The sequence below is a fragment of the Centroberyx affinis genome, unplaced genomic scaffold, assembly GCF_046629955.1.
Source record: "Centroberyx affinis isolate AG114_WGS23_722 - 3 ecotype Tasmania unplaced genomic scaffold, CSIRO-AGI_Caff_v1 ptg003110l_1, whole genome shotgun sequence".
In the NCBI taxonomy this organism is placed as follows: Eukaryota; Metazoa; Chordata; class Actinopteri; order Beryciformes; family Berycidae; genus Centroberyx; species Centroberyx affinis.
In genome coordinates, this window is record NW_027281179.1 from 205,138 (window position 1) to 224,999 (window position 19,862).

General features: G+C 43.1%; 1 protein-coding gene and 1 pseudogene across 1 annotated transcript; both read right to left on the reverse strand.

Moving 5' to 3' along the window:
* Positions 1–201: 201 nt before the first annotated feature.
* LOC139659460 (S-adenosylhomocysteine hydrolase-like protein 1) lies at positions 202–7,142 on the reverse strand (annotated as a pseudogene).
* A 4,337-nt stretch (positions 7,143–11,479) lies between these two features.
* LOC139659440 (muscarinic acetylcholine receptor M2-like) lies at positions 11,480–19,474 on the reverse strand. Its single transcript, XM_071537715.1, has 4 exons — positions 19,411–19,474; positions 15,030–15,272; positions 13,814–14,800; positions 11,480–13,124 (listed from the first exon to the last, which is right to left on the reverse strand). Exons 2-4 carry the CDS (start codon positions 15,204–15,206, stop codon positions 12,813–12,815), a joined length of 1,476 nt encoding a protein of 491 aa, XP_071393816.1. The 5' UTR covers positions 15,207–15,272; positions 19,411–19,474; the 3' UTR covers positions 11,480–12,812.
* Positions 19,475–19,862: the final 388 nt, after the last annotated feature.

Genomic DNA, 19,862 nt, shown 5'->3' on the forward strand with positions numbered 1-19,862 from the left:
GGCGCCACTGCTCTTCTCTACGGGACAGTGACTGAGGCGCAGCAGAGATCCAGCACACATCAAGTCTGAAGAGGATGTGTCTGTGTCCTTTAGGCCCAGGGATTAATACCTGTTTGAACATGCTTGCTGTTAGATACAAGACAACATGTGTGTGTGTGTGTGTGTGTGTGTGTGTGTGTGTGTGTGTGTGTGTACTTGTGTTCACCTGTAGTAGTTGGGTTTGAAGGGCCCAAACTTGTTGAGGCCCAGGTACTTGGCCTGATCATCAGTCAGCTCTGTGAGGTGAGCGTCAAATGTTGGCAGGTGAAGACTGGCCACATATTCATCTGAAAATATGAACAGACAGTGTTTTTCTTCCCTGAATTTGTTTTTATAAATCATGTGGACAAGGTAAAAGAACAGACAATCAACTGAGTGCTTACCCATCTTCTTTGGCAGCAGGTAGACGTCCTGTTTGTAGCGTCCCTCTGGGGCGTTGAACAGCTCAATCAGAGCCAGCGCCTGATAGACAACAGTAGAAGTCACAACTAAGGGCAGATGCCATCAGCCTTCTTATGGCTCTTCTTGCAGCATCATGAGTGATAGGCCTATTAAAAGTTCCTCTATAATATATAAATCCTTGAAAAAGTGTAAATGATTGATGCTCTCAGTCATGCTAGACTGAAGTGCTGAATGAATATTCAATGTGATTGAATCTCACCCTGCCGAATGTCGTTTCATACCTGGGTTGTGGCGGTGATGGAGAGGACAAACGTGGGCACTGTGGAGCAGCTCAGATTCAGCAGACGACCCTGAGAGGAAAGACACGTGAACTCTTAAAAAGAAACGTGCTGCTTCATTCTCTCATATATTAGCAGCTACATGTCTGAAATAACTAAAGATGTCTGAAAAGAGTGCAGGTATCTGGAAAGTGTGATATATCCTCATACAGTATAATACAGTTTAGTGTTCGCTGACCCAGTCCTTAAGTTCCTTCTTACTCTTGCACACCTGATCCAGTTAAGGGCAACACAGTTTCATGCTAGCTCTGTTCAGGTAGAGCTGATTCTACTGCTCAGCCAATCAGCATTAAGCTCTTAATTGTGAATGCGAGAGTAGAGCTGGAACAAAAACTTGTAGCACTTGGGGACTGGAATGGGCAACACCGATATCGTTTATTACACGGCTTTGTTGAATACTCAATTCTGATTGGCCAATGAAAGCATTCTGAGGTCTGGTATTTTTGAACAAGTGCTAGCAGAATTAATTCATATTTGTAAATAGCTATATAGTAAGTGGGATAATGTACAGGGAGCAAACTAAGGCCTTCAGGACGATCAAGACCTTGACGCGAAGCACCTATTGTGGCTTAATTTGCTGTCCATTATCCCTTACTTTTACTGTATAATAATAATAATAATATTATCGTCACCTCAGCCAGCAGGACTATTCTCTTGCCATCAGGCCAGATAACATGGTCCACCTGAGGCCGCACATGCTCCCAGCTCAGCTCCGCACTCTGCAGACCCGCCTGAGGAACAAGAGTCTACACTTTACACACACAAGCATACGTGTATATACACTTACATGACACCCACACAAACACACATACACAAACACACACACCGTGTTCATACCACATCTATCTCAGTGTTGGAGTGTCCCATGTTGCAGACAATGCAGCCATTCTTCATCCTGTCCAGGTATTCCCTCCCACCACGTGTTTATTGCCTGCAGAGAAACAATTAATGTAAGACAATCTCCCCCAGAAAGACCATGGAGCCACTGACTTAAACTTTTGGAGCCTGCAGGATGTACAGCTTTGAGAACACTGAGAGTCCATTCACAGAAAAGTAAATCCAATGATATATTTTGTGTATATTGTGTATTTTTGTGTTAAAATTACTTAAAAGCTAAAGGAAACTTCTGCCTAAGTATTCTCACTAGGAGCTGGTATTACATTTTACAGGATAGCATTGTCCAAAATGTTACCTGTGCAGGTGATGACCACGTCTACCTGCCTGACAACTTCACTCAGTTTAACCAGTCTGAAGCCATCCATGCTGGGGAGAGAAATCAGACACGCAGTTTGTCAGAAAATTGAATATTGTAATGTTTCACGATGTTTTGTTACATGTTGTTATATGAGGAGGAAACACATTTGATATCTTTGCCGATAAAAAACCCCCAAAAGCATTCATACCAGGCCTGGAGAGCACAAATGGGATCCACTTCTGTGATGTATACTATTGCACCCAATGCTTTTAGGGCGGCACAGCAACCCTTGCCGACCTACAAACAGAAGTGACGTGAGAGGTAGAATTTCATACAAAGAGCAATATAAAAACTCAATGAAGTTTGGATTTGATAATGCTTTGTCAATAAAGCGAAGACAAATGTTTTCCTCCTAACAATGGCACCATTAATCATTTACTGACCTCGCCGTAGCCACACACCACCACCTGTTTTCCACCAAACATTACATCTGTGGTTCGCTTCAACCTAGAAGAAACGGTCAACAGTGTCAGACCGTTGCTCTGCCTTGTACTGTGCCAGTGTGTCTGCATGTTTACCTTCACAAAGGGATTCATACCCATCCAGTATGGACTCCCTGCAGCAGTACAGGTTGTCAAACTTCTGCTTGGTCACCGAGTCATTGACGTTCATAGCTGGAACGCACAGCCGGCCCGCCTTGGACAGCTGGTACAGCCTGAAAAACGGTTTGGTGGACAAATGCGTGTGAGCTGGAGGATGAGTTTGTGAGCTTGTAGGGAGGAGTTCAAGCAACTTGATCAACTGACCGATGGACCCCTGTAACACTTTCCTCCACAATGCCTTTAATCGTCTTGAACAGGCTGGGGTACTTCTTATAGATCCAGTGGGTCAGGTCTCCTCCATCATCCAGAATCTGACAGGAGCGGGAAGAACACATTACACTTTCCATCACCACATGCCCTCTAACTGTGGTGGTTTAATAGTTCAACACTGGCAAAATCAAAGTATATCATATCGTATTGTGCCATTTCTCCATTACTAAGCAGCCTCTCTTACAGATAACTGGCCATGGGTTTGATGCACGTCACAGTACCATGTTAGGCTGCCAGGCCTCACGATGGACACAGCGGTCAATACACCACCAGAAGTCGTCCTCTGATTCTCCCTTCCATGCAAACACCGAGATCCCTGAGACGGAGTAAGGGATAATGAGAAAGTAAGGAAGGACAGTAAAGAGCATGAGAGAGAGAGTCATGGCTGCAGACGGTCTTACCTCCCTCTGCTAGAGCAGCAGCCACAGCGTTCTGGGTGGAGTAGATGTTACAGGCAGCCCAGCGGCACTGGGCGCCCAACATGGACAGAGTCTCAATCAACACCTACATGGACAGATAGACAAACAGTGAAGATAGAAAATACGTTAACCGTCTGTCAGTCTTTTTTTCTTATTTGATTCAAAATAGTTTGGGATTATTATATTAGTTCTATTATAGATAAAGAATGATGTGATATGGTGTTTCTGTGTGCATGTGCATTGAACTCACTGCTGTCTGCGCGGTGATGTGTGTGCAGCCGACCACTTTGGCTCTGGCCAGAGGCTTCTCCCCTTCTGCTCTTTTCCTCAGGACCATCAGTGCTGGCATCTCTGTTTCAAACAGAATTAACTCAGTCAAAAACTGTCTGGGACTCCATCTGCTGTCACATTGTGTTAGGACACACATTTACTCACAAAGACACAAACACAGTGGTTTGTAGACAAAGCTCTTTGTCTCTAACCTTGCTCTGCCATTTCTATCTCTCTGCGTCCAAATTCAGCCTGCTTGATGTTTTTGATGCAGAAGTCAGCGAGGCCTTTGGAAGTTTTCTGCAGCTTGTCTCTGGGAGAAGTCTCATCCTCAGAGCTGTCACTGTTTACTGTGGCACAAAGGATTTCAGTCACACAGGCAAATTAGGCATTATGAATAAAAACAACTGGTTCACATGATATGTCTGAAAATAAAGAGGTTTAAAGTGAAACATTGCAATATAAAGACACATGATATGTTGCCAATGATGAAATGGCATTGGTTTTCCAGCCTTAATTGTTGTTTCTACTACAGTGTAAGGAATCAGACTCCAGCCAGCGGGGTCTGAGTTACTGTTTTTTTTTCTGTGCCTTTGAAGTCCGCATAAACTTTTGGCAGTGATCGACAAGTTTGAGAAAGGCTCACAGAACAGATTAGGACCAAATTGAAAAGAGTTAATTCTTCAGAGGACTTTTCCTTTTAATTGAGGTTTAGCTGAAGGAGAAAGCAGTGGGACTAATCCCTGAGGCCTCTGTTCTCGTGCTGGTGGGATCAGATCCAGCTCTGTGTATCGGGTTATATATCAAAGACGTGTGACCCGACTTAGAGTGAGTGTTTCTGTGTGTGTATGTGTGTGTGTGTGTGTGTGTGTGTGTGTGTGTGTTTCCATGAGCGTGCCTTTGTACCTGAACTATAGCTGTCTGTAGATGACTGTGAGATGGAGCGAGACAGAGAGCGGCGACCCGTCTTGGTGGGGCGTTTGTTGAATTCCTGCCTCTGGTCAGCAAACTGTATTTGCTGTGGAGACAAAAAACAGACAGAGACACATCAAACATTTAGACATACTTAATGTTCCTTTTGCAAGGGATTTTCACCTCATGCTACATACAAATCAACCTGATATAGTCACCATTGCCATATACTCGTTAAGCACCACACCTAACTTTCACCAGATTTTCTTTTTTTTTTTCATACTCTCTCACGCACTCCATAAATTGATCACAGTCTGTCATTGTGATAGATCTTTCTCCATTCCTCCCCTCTCCTTCTCTTCTTCTCACTCTTCCCTGTATCTGCTGCTGTCTCACCATCCAGTGTGGTGCCTGGAAGGCTGGGCTGCTGCCAGACGGATCCCACTTGGCCATGTTCGCTCCCTGGCCGCTCACTCAGTCTTTGCTGCCTGTGCCTATGCTTCAAGTCCTAAATACAGGCTTATGGAGGGCTTAGACCCTCCTCCCAAACTCTACTCCTTTTTTTATAGCTATTTTTGCCCTCTCTTTCCCACCCACAGCATGCACCCACCCACACACGCCCACACATGCTGCAATGGTGACCCCCCCCCCAACCCAAAAAAGATACATTTATTCATACATTTTACATGTAAGCATTCGTAGCTTTAGGGCTGTAGGGTTGATCATTGCAGAGTTGCGTTTGCAGCTCTGCACTCTTGAAAGGATTAGCTGATGTAGCTAAACTGTAGGTCTATTATACTCAAAGTCTAGAGAGCTGCATTCTCCAGGTCTGCCGTATTTGAAATACAAACCCCATCATCCATTGGGTCTGGTTTTGGTGACCGTATTTACTTAAGGAATGCATTGTATAGGTGTCGTCGCTCACAGCTCCTCTACTTTACTATGATCTCTATTAGAGGTCATTGTGAGTCCTTGAGACTGATTTTTTTTAACGAAAAAATTCAAGCTGAAAGTCTGACAGTTGAAAATGCACTGAAAGAGCCAAGAAGAAGAGTCAATATTTTTTAGACTGGAAATGGATTCGGGGTTGCAAAAATGTTACTGTTAAAGCACTAGACACTAGAATTTAGGAAGGAAACATGAAACAGCTCTGCATTCATGTGGCTATCATATATGGCTGCATATTCATTTGGTGAATCTTCTGCTCATATCTAATGACATCCATTCTAGTCACATTATTGAAGTAAGAGGGGAAAAGCATGACACTCACCAAGGATTAAGTGAGATATCATTCATGTGACGCTGCTACTCCAGATCAAACCGACTCCCCACTTCCTTGTTAGGAGCAATTTAACTTGAGATGCATATGAAGGTTTGTAAAGAGGATCTCTGTGGAACGGTGTCTCACGACTCTGTGTCTCTGAGACTTTATTTAGATTCTGCTGCATCAAATGACACCACAAAGAAATTCATACAGTATCTTGTGTCATCGCAAAACATCCTTAGTATAGTATTTCCGTACACCTGGGTGATATATTAAGGTTCACAAACCAGTCGATCAATCAACACCAAACAGTCTACAATCGTCCTGCCATCAATCACCATGATAACATATCTACTAATTGCACCTCCACTTCTTCTTGCCACCTGCTCTTTTACAGCTGTAAGATCAAGAGAGCTACTAACATAACATACTCATCTTTAGTGTTCTTAGCTGCCAACCAGCTCCATGACTTTTCTATCATTTCTTCCTAACTAAAACACACAGGAGCCCATGGGCTACCGGTCGAATAACAAGCTCCACATACAGCAGATAGACTGAGTGACCAAGGTCTCAGGCTACTTTCTTTTTGCCTATAAAACCAAATAGGTTCAATTTTCTGCCCCAGATGATTGAATATGAATAAGGTAAATCCTGCATTTAAAATAAATTGCCTCAACACAAGAGAATATTCACTCCGCTGCATTTTCCAACACTGGTGTCTGTTTATGTTCAAAGAAGATTATTAAATTAAGATTGCATTTTACTTCTCCTGAGAAGTGATGTCTTTATACAATTATCTGGTATTTCGTGGCACTGACTCAAGCGTCTGCTTAATCTTTAACACACAAGCACACTAACCTGCCAGACACACTAGTATAAATGTTAACTTAATGATGACATAACCATCTCTAACGGGGCTGTGAAAGTACAATGAAAGCTAATAATTATTTTCATGAAAGTGGTTGTGTGACCCGTCACATACAGTATAGAAAATATCTCCTTAGGGTTAAGCATTCACACATTGATTGATTTGTCTGAAATAGAATTTCTAACTAACAGCATCTTTTTTTTTTCCATTTCTCCTTGACCTACGCAATTAAAAATGCACAAAACTTGAAAAAAGTAGTAGTGGCAAAAGTAAAAAAAAAAATAGGTTTAAAGGTATAAAGAGAAGTTTATTCAACTGCCTCCATTAAAACAACTTTGTCCTCACTTCTACCTAATTCTGCCCTCCAAAAGGAGACTCCAGCAACACTTTTCTCAGAGATTAACAGCACAAAGAGCAGCGGTACCTTGATGCAGATGGACTGCACTGCCTCCTGGTCCTTGGCTTTAGTTAGGTTCACTAGACTGTAGCCCTTCTTCATGGTGGCAGAACCTTCTCACAAAAACCACTGAGCAACCCTCTAGACCTGCAGGCCGACGCTGTTCAGCCGCAGACTGACCAGCCGCAATCGGAGAGTTCACAGAGTAGGAGTTTATGCCACACCCTCACCCAACAGGCCCAGGTGACAGGTGGAGAGAGGATTGTGACAGAAGAATAGGAAGCAGACATAAATGGAGTCTTTGTGAGGCTCACAGAAGGGAGTGCTGGGAAAATATAAAAGAGACACAGGTGAGAGATGGAGAAAAGGAGAAGAGTTGTAAGGGAAGGAGGAGCTCAATAAGGCAAGGTCAAGCGTTACCTGAGGCCTCAAATGAATATGAGACATTTGAAGTGCACTCTGCTCTCTCTATAGACAGTAGAGACACCTAAATACAGGAGCATACATTCTTTCTCTGTCTCACTTTTGTAAGTAAGACAAAGAAAGAGCAAGAGAAAGTGGTGGGGGACTATAGGAGAGAGAAGACGGAAGGACTAGAGAACTGAGAAGTAGAAAAACACTAATATCACATCAACAAACCAAACTAGAACTGACACAAACTAGAGCATAAGTTGCACTCAGTGACACAGACGGCAACTAGAAAACCAGACGATACAGGTTGAATGTATAACTCCTTGTTTTCTGTCTACAAAATGACGCAAGTAACTCACTTGTGTTGCTGAAACTCCCACATTACTGAAAACCATGAAGGGAAAAGTCCTTTCTGTCCTTTCCAGGGGCTAAAATGTATGTGCATGGGCATGCCGGTCAAACATTCATTCAGGCTTGAACATTAAAACTAAGATCATTAACAGCCTAAATACAAGCAGATTCACACTTGCTATACAGAGTTCACTTATTGATGAACTTTCTACACTATGCCTGACACAGTCTGGAGGAAAATGACAAACTCCTATTTCAACAAATTGGACACCCTGCGTGTCAATCAAGTCAGAAATGTGCACAGCTGTGTGTGTGCTCGCTTGGATTGTTGAATATAAAAAGAAACAAAAAATCTCACCAAATCAGTCTTCAGAGCTTCAGTAACCAGCTCTCCTGTCCCATTGTCAGATGCCTCTCCTCCGTCTCCACTCTGATCCTGTGGCGTCCATCTGTTCTCTGCTGCCTTTAGCATCTTCAGCAGGTTTGGGCTGCATGTTGCCGACTGACCGTTCGGGCTTGCTTCTGTGTTAGGAGCAGCATCTACACCTGCCTCTCCCTCCAGCTCACCTCCACCTTCTGCATGAGGCTCAGGGAACACATTAGGCAGCGGCAGATCCCCATCGGGATAACAGACTTCCCTCTGTTCCTTTCCCTCTGCCATGACTTCACTGGCAGACAGTAACGGACTGAAATTTGATTTCTGCTCAGGTGGGAAAATAAAGGAGGTTGAAGCCACAGCCTGCCCACATTTGTGTCTGATATTTCTTCATCTCCTATATGGACCGGTTCACGTCACCCTCTTGGGCGTGTGTTTACTCTAAACAGCAGAGTGTCTTGAGTTCATCGGACTAACTGTAACATAGATAATTAGTGTGATAAGTCCCGGATGCAGTATGTACAGGATAAACATACACTAATGCCGGCTTTGCTTTTTGACACGTAACATAAAGAAAATGTACTGGAAATTCCGGTATTGAAAACCTTCAACAGATGAATGTAACTTTATTCAACCAAAGTGCCATGCAGTCAGACATCAACGTACACACACACACACACACACACACACACACACACACACACACACACACACACACACACAGTGTTTCTGTATTAAAAGGTCTCCTGTTTACACTAAATGAGACATGCAAACTACAAGTATGAGTTGCCTGCTGTTCTTGTGTTGTCTTTGAAAACACCGGGCCAAATCACAATGGGCACAACGCAAACAGAAGGTTACATTGTAAACAAACAGGCATGGTGACATGTGTTTACCATAAACCACCAGTATCAATAGTGGCCCCATGGAGACGACCACTTCCCTTCACTTCTGACGCCTGGCTGAAACATGAGAGGCCTTGGGAGTGCTAAACAAAATGGCTGCTTTACAAACTGATATCCAAGTATGCCACATTACAGTAAAAAGAGACAGAGTTCACGATTTGTTTTCATTAGAAAATGACCGATATTGCGCTGTGATGATGATGTCCTTGTCTGCACCTACAACACACACACACACACACACACACACACACACACAGAAACACACAGACACACATGCATGCAAGCACACACATATATAATTTCTCACTTTTTGAGATTTCCTTTTTTCCTTTTCAGTTTTACAAACCCAAACAGATAACCCTTACTAACCCTAACCCTTAACAGATGCTTGGATGTTTTGACAACACCAACAAGAAGTGCCCAGTCCTTGGCTCCAGGTATCAGGTTTCTACCTCTGGGTGTCCTGGGTGTGTTTGCGGTATCAACAGAAGAAACACCTAACAGTACCATGTCATTCCACTGGGGGGCATAATATTTCCACAGCTGCCCAGAAGTGGGACTTTTCCACAGCTGAGACAGAGCAACCTTCTGTTCTCTCTCTCCTCAGGATGCAGAATGTGGCAGGAATCCATTTTGCTTCCCCCCTGATCTATTTGTGCATTTGGCAGACCTCTGCCTCCAAGACAGGAACCTGGAGAGGTTTATGAGACCCCATCTAGATGGCGTTTACCTGTAAATGCTTCATCCATTCCTCTGCCTCTCGCCAAGTGTTCCTCTGCTCCTCACTGTCCTCCGTTTTTACCCAGTGCAGGAATTTCAGACTGGGCTGTTGAACTGAGATGGGCAAAAAATGTCCCCGAGTGGCCAGTGAGCTGTTCACCTGGGTCTTTTTCATCTTTAATTTGTTGTTGTGAACGTACATATGACTTAATGTAACAGCTTTGACACAGTACAACCTTAATAACCTAATATTATGGTTTTCCACCTATAAGGTTGCAGTTCTCTGTCAAACTCCTGAATGAGAGCTACAACTGTGGCTGGTGAGGTCATACTGTTGCTTTGGCAATGTGGCTGTTAAGTGACTGATAAGTCATTGGAAATGTAAGAAATAGCTGCATCATCTTTGGAGTTGTATCATATTCAGCTACTGATCAGATACTGTGAAAACTGGTCAGAAAATGTGAAAAAACAAAAAATTCTATGTGGCAATATACATTTTGTATGCAATACCTGAGTTTGTTTGGCCATATGCTATACATGCATATTGCAACACAATATACAAATGTGTCTTGTACTGTAAACCATGACTTTATGTGATCACTCCAAGGTCACATGAATGTTTTAAGTGACTAAATCTTCATATTTTGGGGTGATTTTAATTTAGCTGATGTGTCATTTTCACTTTACCCACTTATTCCTCATCAGGCAGGGAGACGCCCTGAACAGGTCACCAGTCCATCACAGGGTTAACACAGACAGACAGACAATCACTCACACCTATGGACAATCTAGAGTCTCCAGTCCACCTGACTTGCACGTCTTTGGACTATGAGGACGTCTGAGGAAGCTGGAGCACCTAAAGGGAAGCCCATGTGAACACGGGGAGGACTTTCAAACTCCACACAGAAAGGGCCGGGAATCGGACCCGGACCTTGTTGCTATGAGGCGACGGTGCTAATTGATGCCTATTCTACTGTTGCACTCAACATACAGTACGTTGCTCTAGATGAGAGCATCAACTAGAGCTAAAATGTAAATGGGACCAATTTCTGGCTCTCAGGCATGGCTTTATGGAACAGGGTCTGTTATTCAGTCTTTCTTACACAATAACTATTCAGTTTTGTGAACAGAGATTGCAATACCAATCTCCTTTGATTTGGCATGCTGACCCACTGCTCAGTGTTTCACCTCTGTGTATGTCAGTAGAAAAGGTACAGTAATATTGCACATCATTTAATGTGGTGCAGCAGTGCAGTCCCGCCCCTCCAGCAGGAACTGGTCAAAGATTGTGACACCTTCCTCAGGCCTGATGTGGTGGTGTTTTAGTGGAGTCAGTAGACCGGCGTGCATGTTTTTATTCATTGCAACAAACCAATCTAATCATGAGCACTTAATTGAGATTGAGGTTAATATGTCAAAGACACATGCACAGTAAGACTTGCATTCTGTGGTTTTCATTTTCAGTTTTCCAGAAGAATGCGAGTAGGTGGGGGGAGGAGATTGAGATCGTCTTAAAATTCCAAGTCATGAGGAATTTTTGTTCCAAAACAGAGTAAATCTCAGCACCTGGCAAAGTAATGCTTGAGTCATTGGTATTCATCAGCAATCCTCAAACCCTCAAAAGTTCATCACGTTAGAAAGGCTGCCCATGTGTCTCTGTGTTTAATGTTACAGCCTGTTCTGAGACAAATGAATGACACAACATTTAACATTCTGTCATTATCTATTTTATTTCATGAAAACACCTGTGAATACATGGCGAAAGAAGGGGGGGATATAGGCTAATATCACATTTGGCCACATTTTACAATAACAGGGATTACAGATGTCACATTAGTTTAGTAAGAATAGAGTAAATCCCACCAGAAGGGAAGCATGTGCGCTCGCACACACACACACACACACACTCTTACTTATGTCACTTTTGGGGTATTTACATAGACTTACATTCATTTCCTGGAGACTTACCCTAACCATAACCATAACCACTACTTGCCTAAACCTAACCCTTACCTAACCTTAACCTAACCCTAACATTAACCACTGACCCAAAAATCAGCTTTTTACCAATTGGGGACATGGCTTTTGTCCCCAACTGCACAAGCCGTCCCCAATCAACTGGTCTTAAGTCTGGTGTGTGTCCCTGAAAGTGACTTAAGTCATACCCAGACACACACACACACACACACACACACACACACACACACACACACAGATCTGTTTACAGTCACAGCTTTCATTGCTGTTAACACTCCTTTTTTTCCCCAGTAGAATTTCCACTTTTTTCAAAAGGTTTCATTTGCCATTTCATATACAATTTGCCATTTTTCCAAATGGCAAATATCCCTGTTTCACAACACTGTTGACAGATATGGTTTTTATGAGCCTGTTTACGATAGTGCACAGTGATCTCAGTTATCTTTTCCTTCAGGCCTCCTCTTCTATCATCCTATCTCTGCACTGACAGTAGTTTCAGTCCTGTTCATCTTCACCTGGTTAGAACTGACACACTGAATGGCAGAGTGAAAATTATTGGTCACAGAACCATCACATTAACCACCACTTTACTCTTGGTGCAAAAAACAACCCCATTCAGGCAGTTTGCTTACTAAACAACATAGTGTACAAGCTCACATAGGAAGAGCAAAGAGGAAAACATCCTTTCAAAGGAAACCCCCAAATGACACAGAAACTCTTAGACTACACCCAGAGTCAAATATACTTTATACAATAAAATGCATTCCCACAAGAATGTGATCATCTTGAATATTATAGAGCCAGTATAATGCCTTGTCCTTCGGAATGACTAATTCCTAATTGTTTGGTACATTTATGGATCTAAAACACACTGTTTTCATTTTCAATGAAGGTAGAGATTGGTTCTATCATTGCAGTAGAAATGGAATAAGTGCACCATAAAAACAAGCCTAATCTATATTCCAACAATACATTTGATTCCATATTTGTCTCATCTCATCTTATAAAATGAAACACAGCTCATAACTACACATCTTGAATCACATTGTCTGCACTCAATCATAATCAGAATTCAGTACTTTTATCCCATTTACCCTCATCGTGCTGAGCGTATGTTCTTGTACTGGCAGAGGAGCAGGTGCTTGAAGGTATTTTTGAAGGTGGCGTTGCAGAGAGCGTAGCAGGCTGGGTTGATGGTGCTGTTGATGTAGCAGAGCCAGTAGCCAATGGTCCACAGGGAGTTGGGGATGCAGGTGGAACAGAAGGTGTTGATCAGGACCATCACATTGTAAGGTGTCCACGTGGCAACAAAAGCAACCAGGATGGCCATGATGGTGCGTGTCACCTTTTTCTCCCTGGAAGAAGTGCCCCTCTTTTTAGATTTCAGCACGGGACTCCGCTTCGTTACCTCAAGAGGAAGACGGAGATGAAGTCAGATGAAGACGTTTTCAATCAACTCTTTCACACTTTGTAAATGCATAATGTTATTACATTTTGTATCTAGTGCTAGGTTTGTCTTGGTTTGTCAATAAGTCACAACAAGAAAGTTGCCACAGGAAGTTGTGATGCACCGGCTTCTCAACATGGAAGCTATTACCATGACGATGTGAAAAGGGCCTATAAAGTCATAATAGGACCTTTCGACATTCTGTTTCTCAATGCTTCTGCATTGAGAAACCGGTGCATTGCAACTTCCTGTTGCCAACTTCCTGTTAATTTGTTACATTATGTATCTAGTGCTAGTAACCATTACAATTTTGTTGTTTTTGTTGGATTGGTTTGTCAATAAGTCGCAAAAATAAACTTGCCACAGAAAGTTGTAATGCACCGGTTTAGCTGTTACCATGACGATGTTAAAAGGGCCTATTCAGAGTTAAAGTCAGAATTCTGAGATTAAAGTCTGAATTCTGAGAAAAAAGTCAGAATTCAGAGTTCTGACTTTATTCTCAGAATTCTGAGATTAATCTCAGAACACAAATACATTTTTCACATGTGGCCCTAATCCTCTTCCATACACTGCTATACAGTATTTCTGCTTTATAGCTTTGTAGTCATTATGTACAAGCACATTTATCTGAAGACTAATTGTTAAGTTACCTTGATCAGTGTCCTTGTGACCAGGTTTTGTCTCTCGGTGGCTGAGGTCTCTGGGCAGGTGTTGGTGTTCGGGACGGTCTGGGTGGGGTTTCTGATACAAGGGAGTTTGGGCCCGCAACCTGTGGCTCCCTGCTGAGACGAAGGCTGTGTTTGGTTTGTCCTTCTCCTGCCGTTCAATCTTCCCTGTGACAGGGCAGGGGGAGCTGATGTCACCTTTTCCTCCTCCCTCTGATTGGATGACGAAGCAGGGACGCTGACTGTCATGGAGCTGTCGTTGGTGGAGCCCTCCTGGTCTATTCTTCCTTCCTTGCAGGGGCCACTTCCATTCTGCTGCTGCAACTTTTCCTTCTCCTTCCCATTCCCTGCGTCCCCCCCATCTTCCGCTGCCACGATGCAGTTGTTCTGGCTCTCACATCCGTCCTCCTGACTCTGGGACGGGCCTTCCCCCAGACTGGTCCCAGAAGTCTTCCTGCTGTCCCTCCTCACGCGGCTGCGGCTGGCCCTGGAGATGCGCCAGTAGAGGGCGATCATGATGGCCACTGGCAAGTAAAACGCTGCTATGGCCGTGCCGAATGTCACCGCTGCGTTGGAGAAGAACTGGATGTAGCACTCATCTGGTGGCACAGTTCTCCCACCCACAATGAACTGCCAGAACAAAATGGCCGGTGCCCACAGGATGAAGGACAAGACCCAGGCTGCGGCTATCATCAAGCCGGCCATCTTGGTGCTGCGGCGCACGGGGTAGCTGAGTGGCTTGGTGACACAGAAGTAACGGTCGAAACTAATGATCAGCAGGTTCATTACCGAAGCGTTGCTGACAACGTAATCAACAGCCAACCACAGGTCACACACAACCGCTCCTAAGGGCCAGTGGCCAATCACAATATAGACGGTGTAGAGGTTCATGGAGCATAAGCCAATGATGAGGTCAGCACAGGCCAGGCTGAACAAGAAGTAGTTGTTGACGGTCTGCAGGTTCCTATTGACCTTTAGGAAGACAACATGGAGGATAATGTTAGATGCTAATCTTTTGGTAGAACGTGTTTTCTCACCAATCTGAAGCACAATATTGCACATGCTGTTAAAGCATGTTAGTGTTCTGTCTTGTGTGTTTTCTTTTTATAATTCTGTGGTTCCTTTAAACGGTGCCAGAGATTTCCAGAGTGTTTGAATCACAATCATTAATCACAAACAATCAAAACAAGAAAATCAAAACCTTTATAGAGAGCATGACCAGGATGTTGCCGATGACGGTGACCAGACTCAGGGAACCGGCCACTAGGATGATGAGCACTATCTCCACGGTCGTATATGGACTTCCAGAGAGAAGGCTGGTGCTGTTATCATCACTGCTGCTGAAGTTGGTGGAGTGGGATAAATTGAGAATCTCCATCCTCACTGGTCTTGGATTTCCTTTTCACAGATGCTTCAGGCCAGGAGTCAAATCTGGGCAATACACCTGGCAATGACAAAGATTATGAAAGAATCAGCAACTTTACAGCTATTCTGCTTTGTTAGTGATGTAAAGTCTTCTCAGTTGTCGCAGCAGTGTGCATGTGTGTGTGGTCTGCACACATGTGTCCTTACAGTCAGGAGGCACTTGATGTGATGCAAAATAATCTGTAGCATCCAGTGTGTGCGCACTGGGCAGGTGTTTGAGGGGGGTGTTGTGCATCCTGCTTGGCACAGGTGTGAAGGATGGACAGGTGAGCAAATAAAGGCTCTAGCAGCTGTGTTTAAAAATACACACAGCAGTGTCCCACATACTCATATCAGTGGTGTCACATTGAACCTAGTTTAGAAGTAACAGGGGGGTTTAAATTGAAATTGGTATTATCTGCACTGCAGGTGTTGCCTCATGCCTATAAATCTGCTGCTTGTAAATGTGATTGGACCCAAATGGTAGCAGATGCTACTTAGCTAAGAGTAACACTATTGCGACACTCATGCAATCATCTGATTTATTTGTACTGTACTGCACTTGGCTCATCTTTGGTTTGAGTTATGTTTGAACTCAATTCTTTCTTTGCCAAGCTACACTCTCCTCCTAGTTCTTAGGTGACCTGGAAGTCCCAACTCTGATCAAATCTGACCTGACAGGTTGAAAGGGACCATGTAATGAGGCCACCTACACCTCTAGAGAGTTCATTTACATTTCCCGGTCTGCCTTGAAAGTCACAAAATGCCCTTTGAGCGTATATCTAATCTGTGTATGAGAGCCAATTCAAAAATGTCAAGTCGTTGTCTTGATCCTGCAGGCGTAGAGGAGTCATTTCCTAACCACATCTCTGCTCCTTCACGTGGAATTGTAGTGCCTGGTTTGAAAATTGGATTTTGATTTGGGCTGCTACTGTGTATGTGCGTGTACACGTGCGTGTGCACGTGCGTGTGTTCGTGCATCTGTTCGTGCATGTGTGTTTGTTCTTTGAGGCAGATGTCCAAATAGACCTTAACAGGAAGCCATGGTTTTAATGTCAAGATAGCACAAATCCTCTGGGGCTAAAGATGGGTTATCTAACTGTAAGAGAGTAATAATTTGCAACTCTTAGATAGTGGGAAACAGAGAGAGAGAGAAGCTATCCCTCTACCTTGCTGTTTTGTGAGTCATGAACGTCACTGAGTAACTGAGTGTGCAGATAGATTCCCATTGGGGCCACCCATGATAAAAATGTATACACTCATGCTACTGTAAGATGCTTTGGATAAAAGCATCCACCAAATAGCATATATGGTATGCATACGTAGTTTCCTTTTATTTCTCCTTTTCTTTCTTTCTTGTGTGCTCAAAATTGCCTTAGGCAATCAAATCCGCAGCGAGCTCACAAAACTCGATGGCAATGTATCTTTATGAAATGAGAGACGAAAAAACTGCACAGCTACATGGAGAGGAGGAGGGCAGTTATAATTATGTTAAACAGTTAAAATGATGTTAAAAGAGGGAAAGGGGAAAGAACTACAATATACACTACATAACATTGACTAACTGATCTCTTGTGATCAGAAAATCAATGTAAAGACACTCAGGAGATACCATGAGGGTCATCGCACACTGCTCAAGCCCTGTAAGCGACTCCATTAGGCCACATGATAACATCATACTGTACCTGAGAGATGTTTCCTTCCTGCTCTTACAGCCAGTTGAAACTTCATTACAGCATGAGTAACTCTATCACTTACTCATCAAAGACCCATTCTGGGCCTTTTCTGTAACAAATGAGAAAGAGCTGGTGTGCGTTTGTGCATGTGTGCACGTTTGCATCTTGTGTGTGTGTGTGTGTGTGTGTATGTGTACATGCACATCTGTGTTAGCATTTGTGAGAGCTTGCAGGCACACAGGTCTATGTATCTGGTGGGTTTTCAGCTATTCCAGTGACATTCCAGAAAGACCCGCCATATCAGGACGGCACAGTTAATATCTCACCCTGCTTCTTCACCTAGTAAATTAGGGATAATGCATATAGGGACCAAACTACATTAATAAGCTGTCCAATTAGTCAGGGTGAAAATGCCTTCATGTGATGCAGTTTAGGTTGAGACCGTTACCTGCTGAACTCGTCCTCACTTCTTCACTCCATTCACACCAGTAAGAACTCCATTACTGACCTCCCTAATTGTTATTCAGGGCTACTGGAGATAGTCAAAGAGGCAAGCAGTATTTCCTTGACAGGCACAGAAACGTAGTAATTAGATCCAGAAGATGCTCCCTGCTACAGTTGTGCTGGTAATATGCTTCTAGGATATACTCATCTGGCAGGGTGTTTTTAAAGAGTCGCTGCACACTCAGTTTTGGCTGTTTTGTACTTGCTTTGCTCTGAAAGATACAACAATACAGACTTGGTAGTTGGCGCAATAGGAGATGAGAAGGGGGAGTAAGGGGCTTGTTTGCAGAGAGAAGAGCAGGTGTGGAAAGGCATCTGTGACTTCAGACAATACAGAGAGTACACAGTTCCACAACCACAGGAATCAATGTGCTGTAGTTTTTAATTATAGCATTGCAAAATTGATTGATTTAAACCTGGAAAAGTGATTATTATTGTGTACTATGCCTTTGAGATTTTCTTTTAGGGTAAATGTATTCCTCACTGGAAGTCAGAGGGGCTGTTTGCTGTGACATTCTAGCTAACATAATTACAGAGAATACTCCAACACAGTGTCAAGTGCCTTTGTTCGGATGGTATTACACCTTTAACTTGCCCTGCATTTGCCCAGTGAAAGTCCCTGCTGTTATTACACCAGTTACTGTAAGTATATCTACCACAAGTTTGTTGTGATTTCTGAGAAGTGTGTCTGAAGAGTGGGAAATTTCACATCGCCCTGATCTTTGGCCTAGCATAGCAGTGTAATGGAGTGAAGAGAAAGCCACTGAATGTCCAACACAGCGCTGCAATACAGCCAGAGATAGAAAAGTGTGGAGGGGAGAAAAGAGCACAGGGAACATGAAGCAGAGTGACCAGAGTGGGAGAAACTGTGGGGACATGAATATAGAAAAGATAAGGATGTTAAATGTGCAGGAGAGGGGAAAGAAGAACTTAATAAAAATAAGAAAAAGCATATGGCTGCTTTAGAAAGAGAGGAAGCCACAAGCAGAGGGAGTCCATCTCAGAGGACACCCTGGAATGAGTAGGAGAGTTAATGAGAAAAGATGAGGAAGCATAACTTGATTTCATCCTGTAGGCCTACATTTTTCAGGGAGGAGTGGCCTGTGTGAAATCTAATTTTCCGCTAAAACACAAACACACTGTAATCAGGGGGGATTCCTAGGGAGCAGGGCGACTGGGGAATCCAGGACTATGATCTGGCTGAAACCTTTGATGTGAGGACAGAAATGACATGGAGACTGAGGAACAAACGTTACAAGCACAGGTTTATGTGAACAATAAAACCTGTAGTGCTGAACATTAACTGAAAATTACAGATTGTTTTCTGCCATATCAAGATATATGGTATGCAATTTCCTTTTCTTTCTCTAATTCTATTTATAATACAATTAGAGAAATAAGAGAAAGAAGAATATGTATATACAGTATATCACTGTAGTATTCCTATAATATTCCTATATGCACTTATAGTGTGTCTGTGGTACTCAGTAGTGAGTTTATCATACTTTATGGTATTTTTTTGTTCTCTATGGTATCACAGTAATATTCCTATAACATTCCCATGGGATATTAACTATAGTTTATAGTTTTTCTGTGATATTTGTATAGTCTATGCCAAAAAATACCCTAGTTCTATTTCGTGAGGATGTCCTCATTTGACTTGGCACCTTTTGAACCAAGCTACTCAATGCTAATTTTACAGTAAGCTATAGGAAGACTATACAAGGTTACAATGTCACACTCCGGGGGAATTCATGTGGGGAAATCATAATATAACACACTTTATAACTTTACAGAAGTGCCGAAATCTAGTTAACTCTTGAAAAGATATTAAAAAAAACTACCTAACGATTATATTGCATAAAATATAGGGAAAACAGTCAGGCGAGTCTCTTGAAAGTAGTTGTTCCATAAGTTAGGGTATGTTTTGTTAAAAAAAAATAAAAAATAGATGTCCTTATAACAGTTTAGTAGAAACCGATAGAAGTGGCATCTTACCTTGGCCGCTGGGAACGACACGGACGAAGGTGCGCGCTTTTAGTTTCGTCCATATTACTCTCACCTCTGTCGACACACTGGAGCAGCAGGAGAAGCAGAAAGTAACCCGATGTTAACGTCGCTCCTCCTCTGACAAGAACCAGTGTGTGTGTGTGTGTGTGTGTGTGTGTGTGTGTGTGTGAGAGAGAGAGAGACAGACAGACAGAGAGAGAAAGAGAGAGAGAGAGAGAGAGAGAGAGAGAGAGAAGGGAGGGGTCAAGGGAGAGAGAGTTGTTTGTTTCAGGACCACGGAGAGCACTGGACTCTCAAAAGCACACAACACACAACACACAACACACACCATATTCTCCAGTGTTGCAAGCTGTAGGCTATAGTGAGAGGTAGTTTGAGTGGCTGTGGCATGAAATGAAATGGTAAACCACTATTAAACAGAGGACAAAAGGAAAGGGTCC

Excerpts from the sequence above, each read along its gene's own strand:
- LOC139659440 (XM_071537715.1), bottom strand. The coding sequence starts at position 15,206 with ATGGAGATTCTCAATTTATCCCACTCCACCAACTTCAGCAGCAGTGAT. Across the intron at positions 14,801-15,029 it reads TGGTCATGCTCTCTATAAAG|GTCAATAGGAACCTGCAGAC; the intron begins GTTTTGATTTTC and ends GTCTTCCTAAAG. Across the intron at positions 13,125-13,813 it reads TCACAAGGACACTGATCAAG|GTAACGAAGCGGAGTCCCGT; the intron begins GTAACTTAACAA and ends CTTCCTCTTGAG.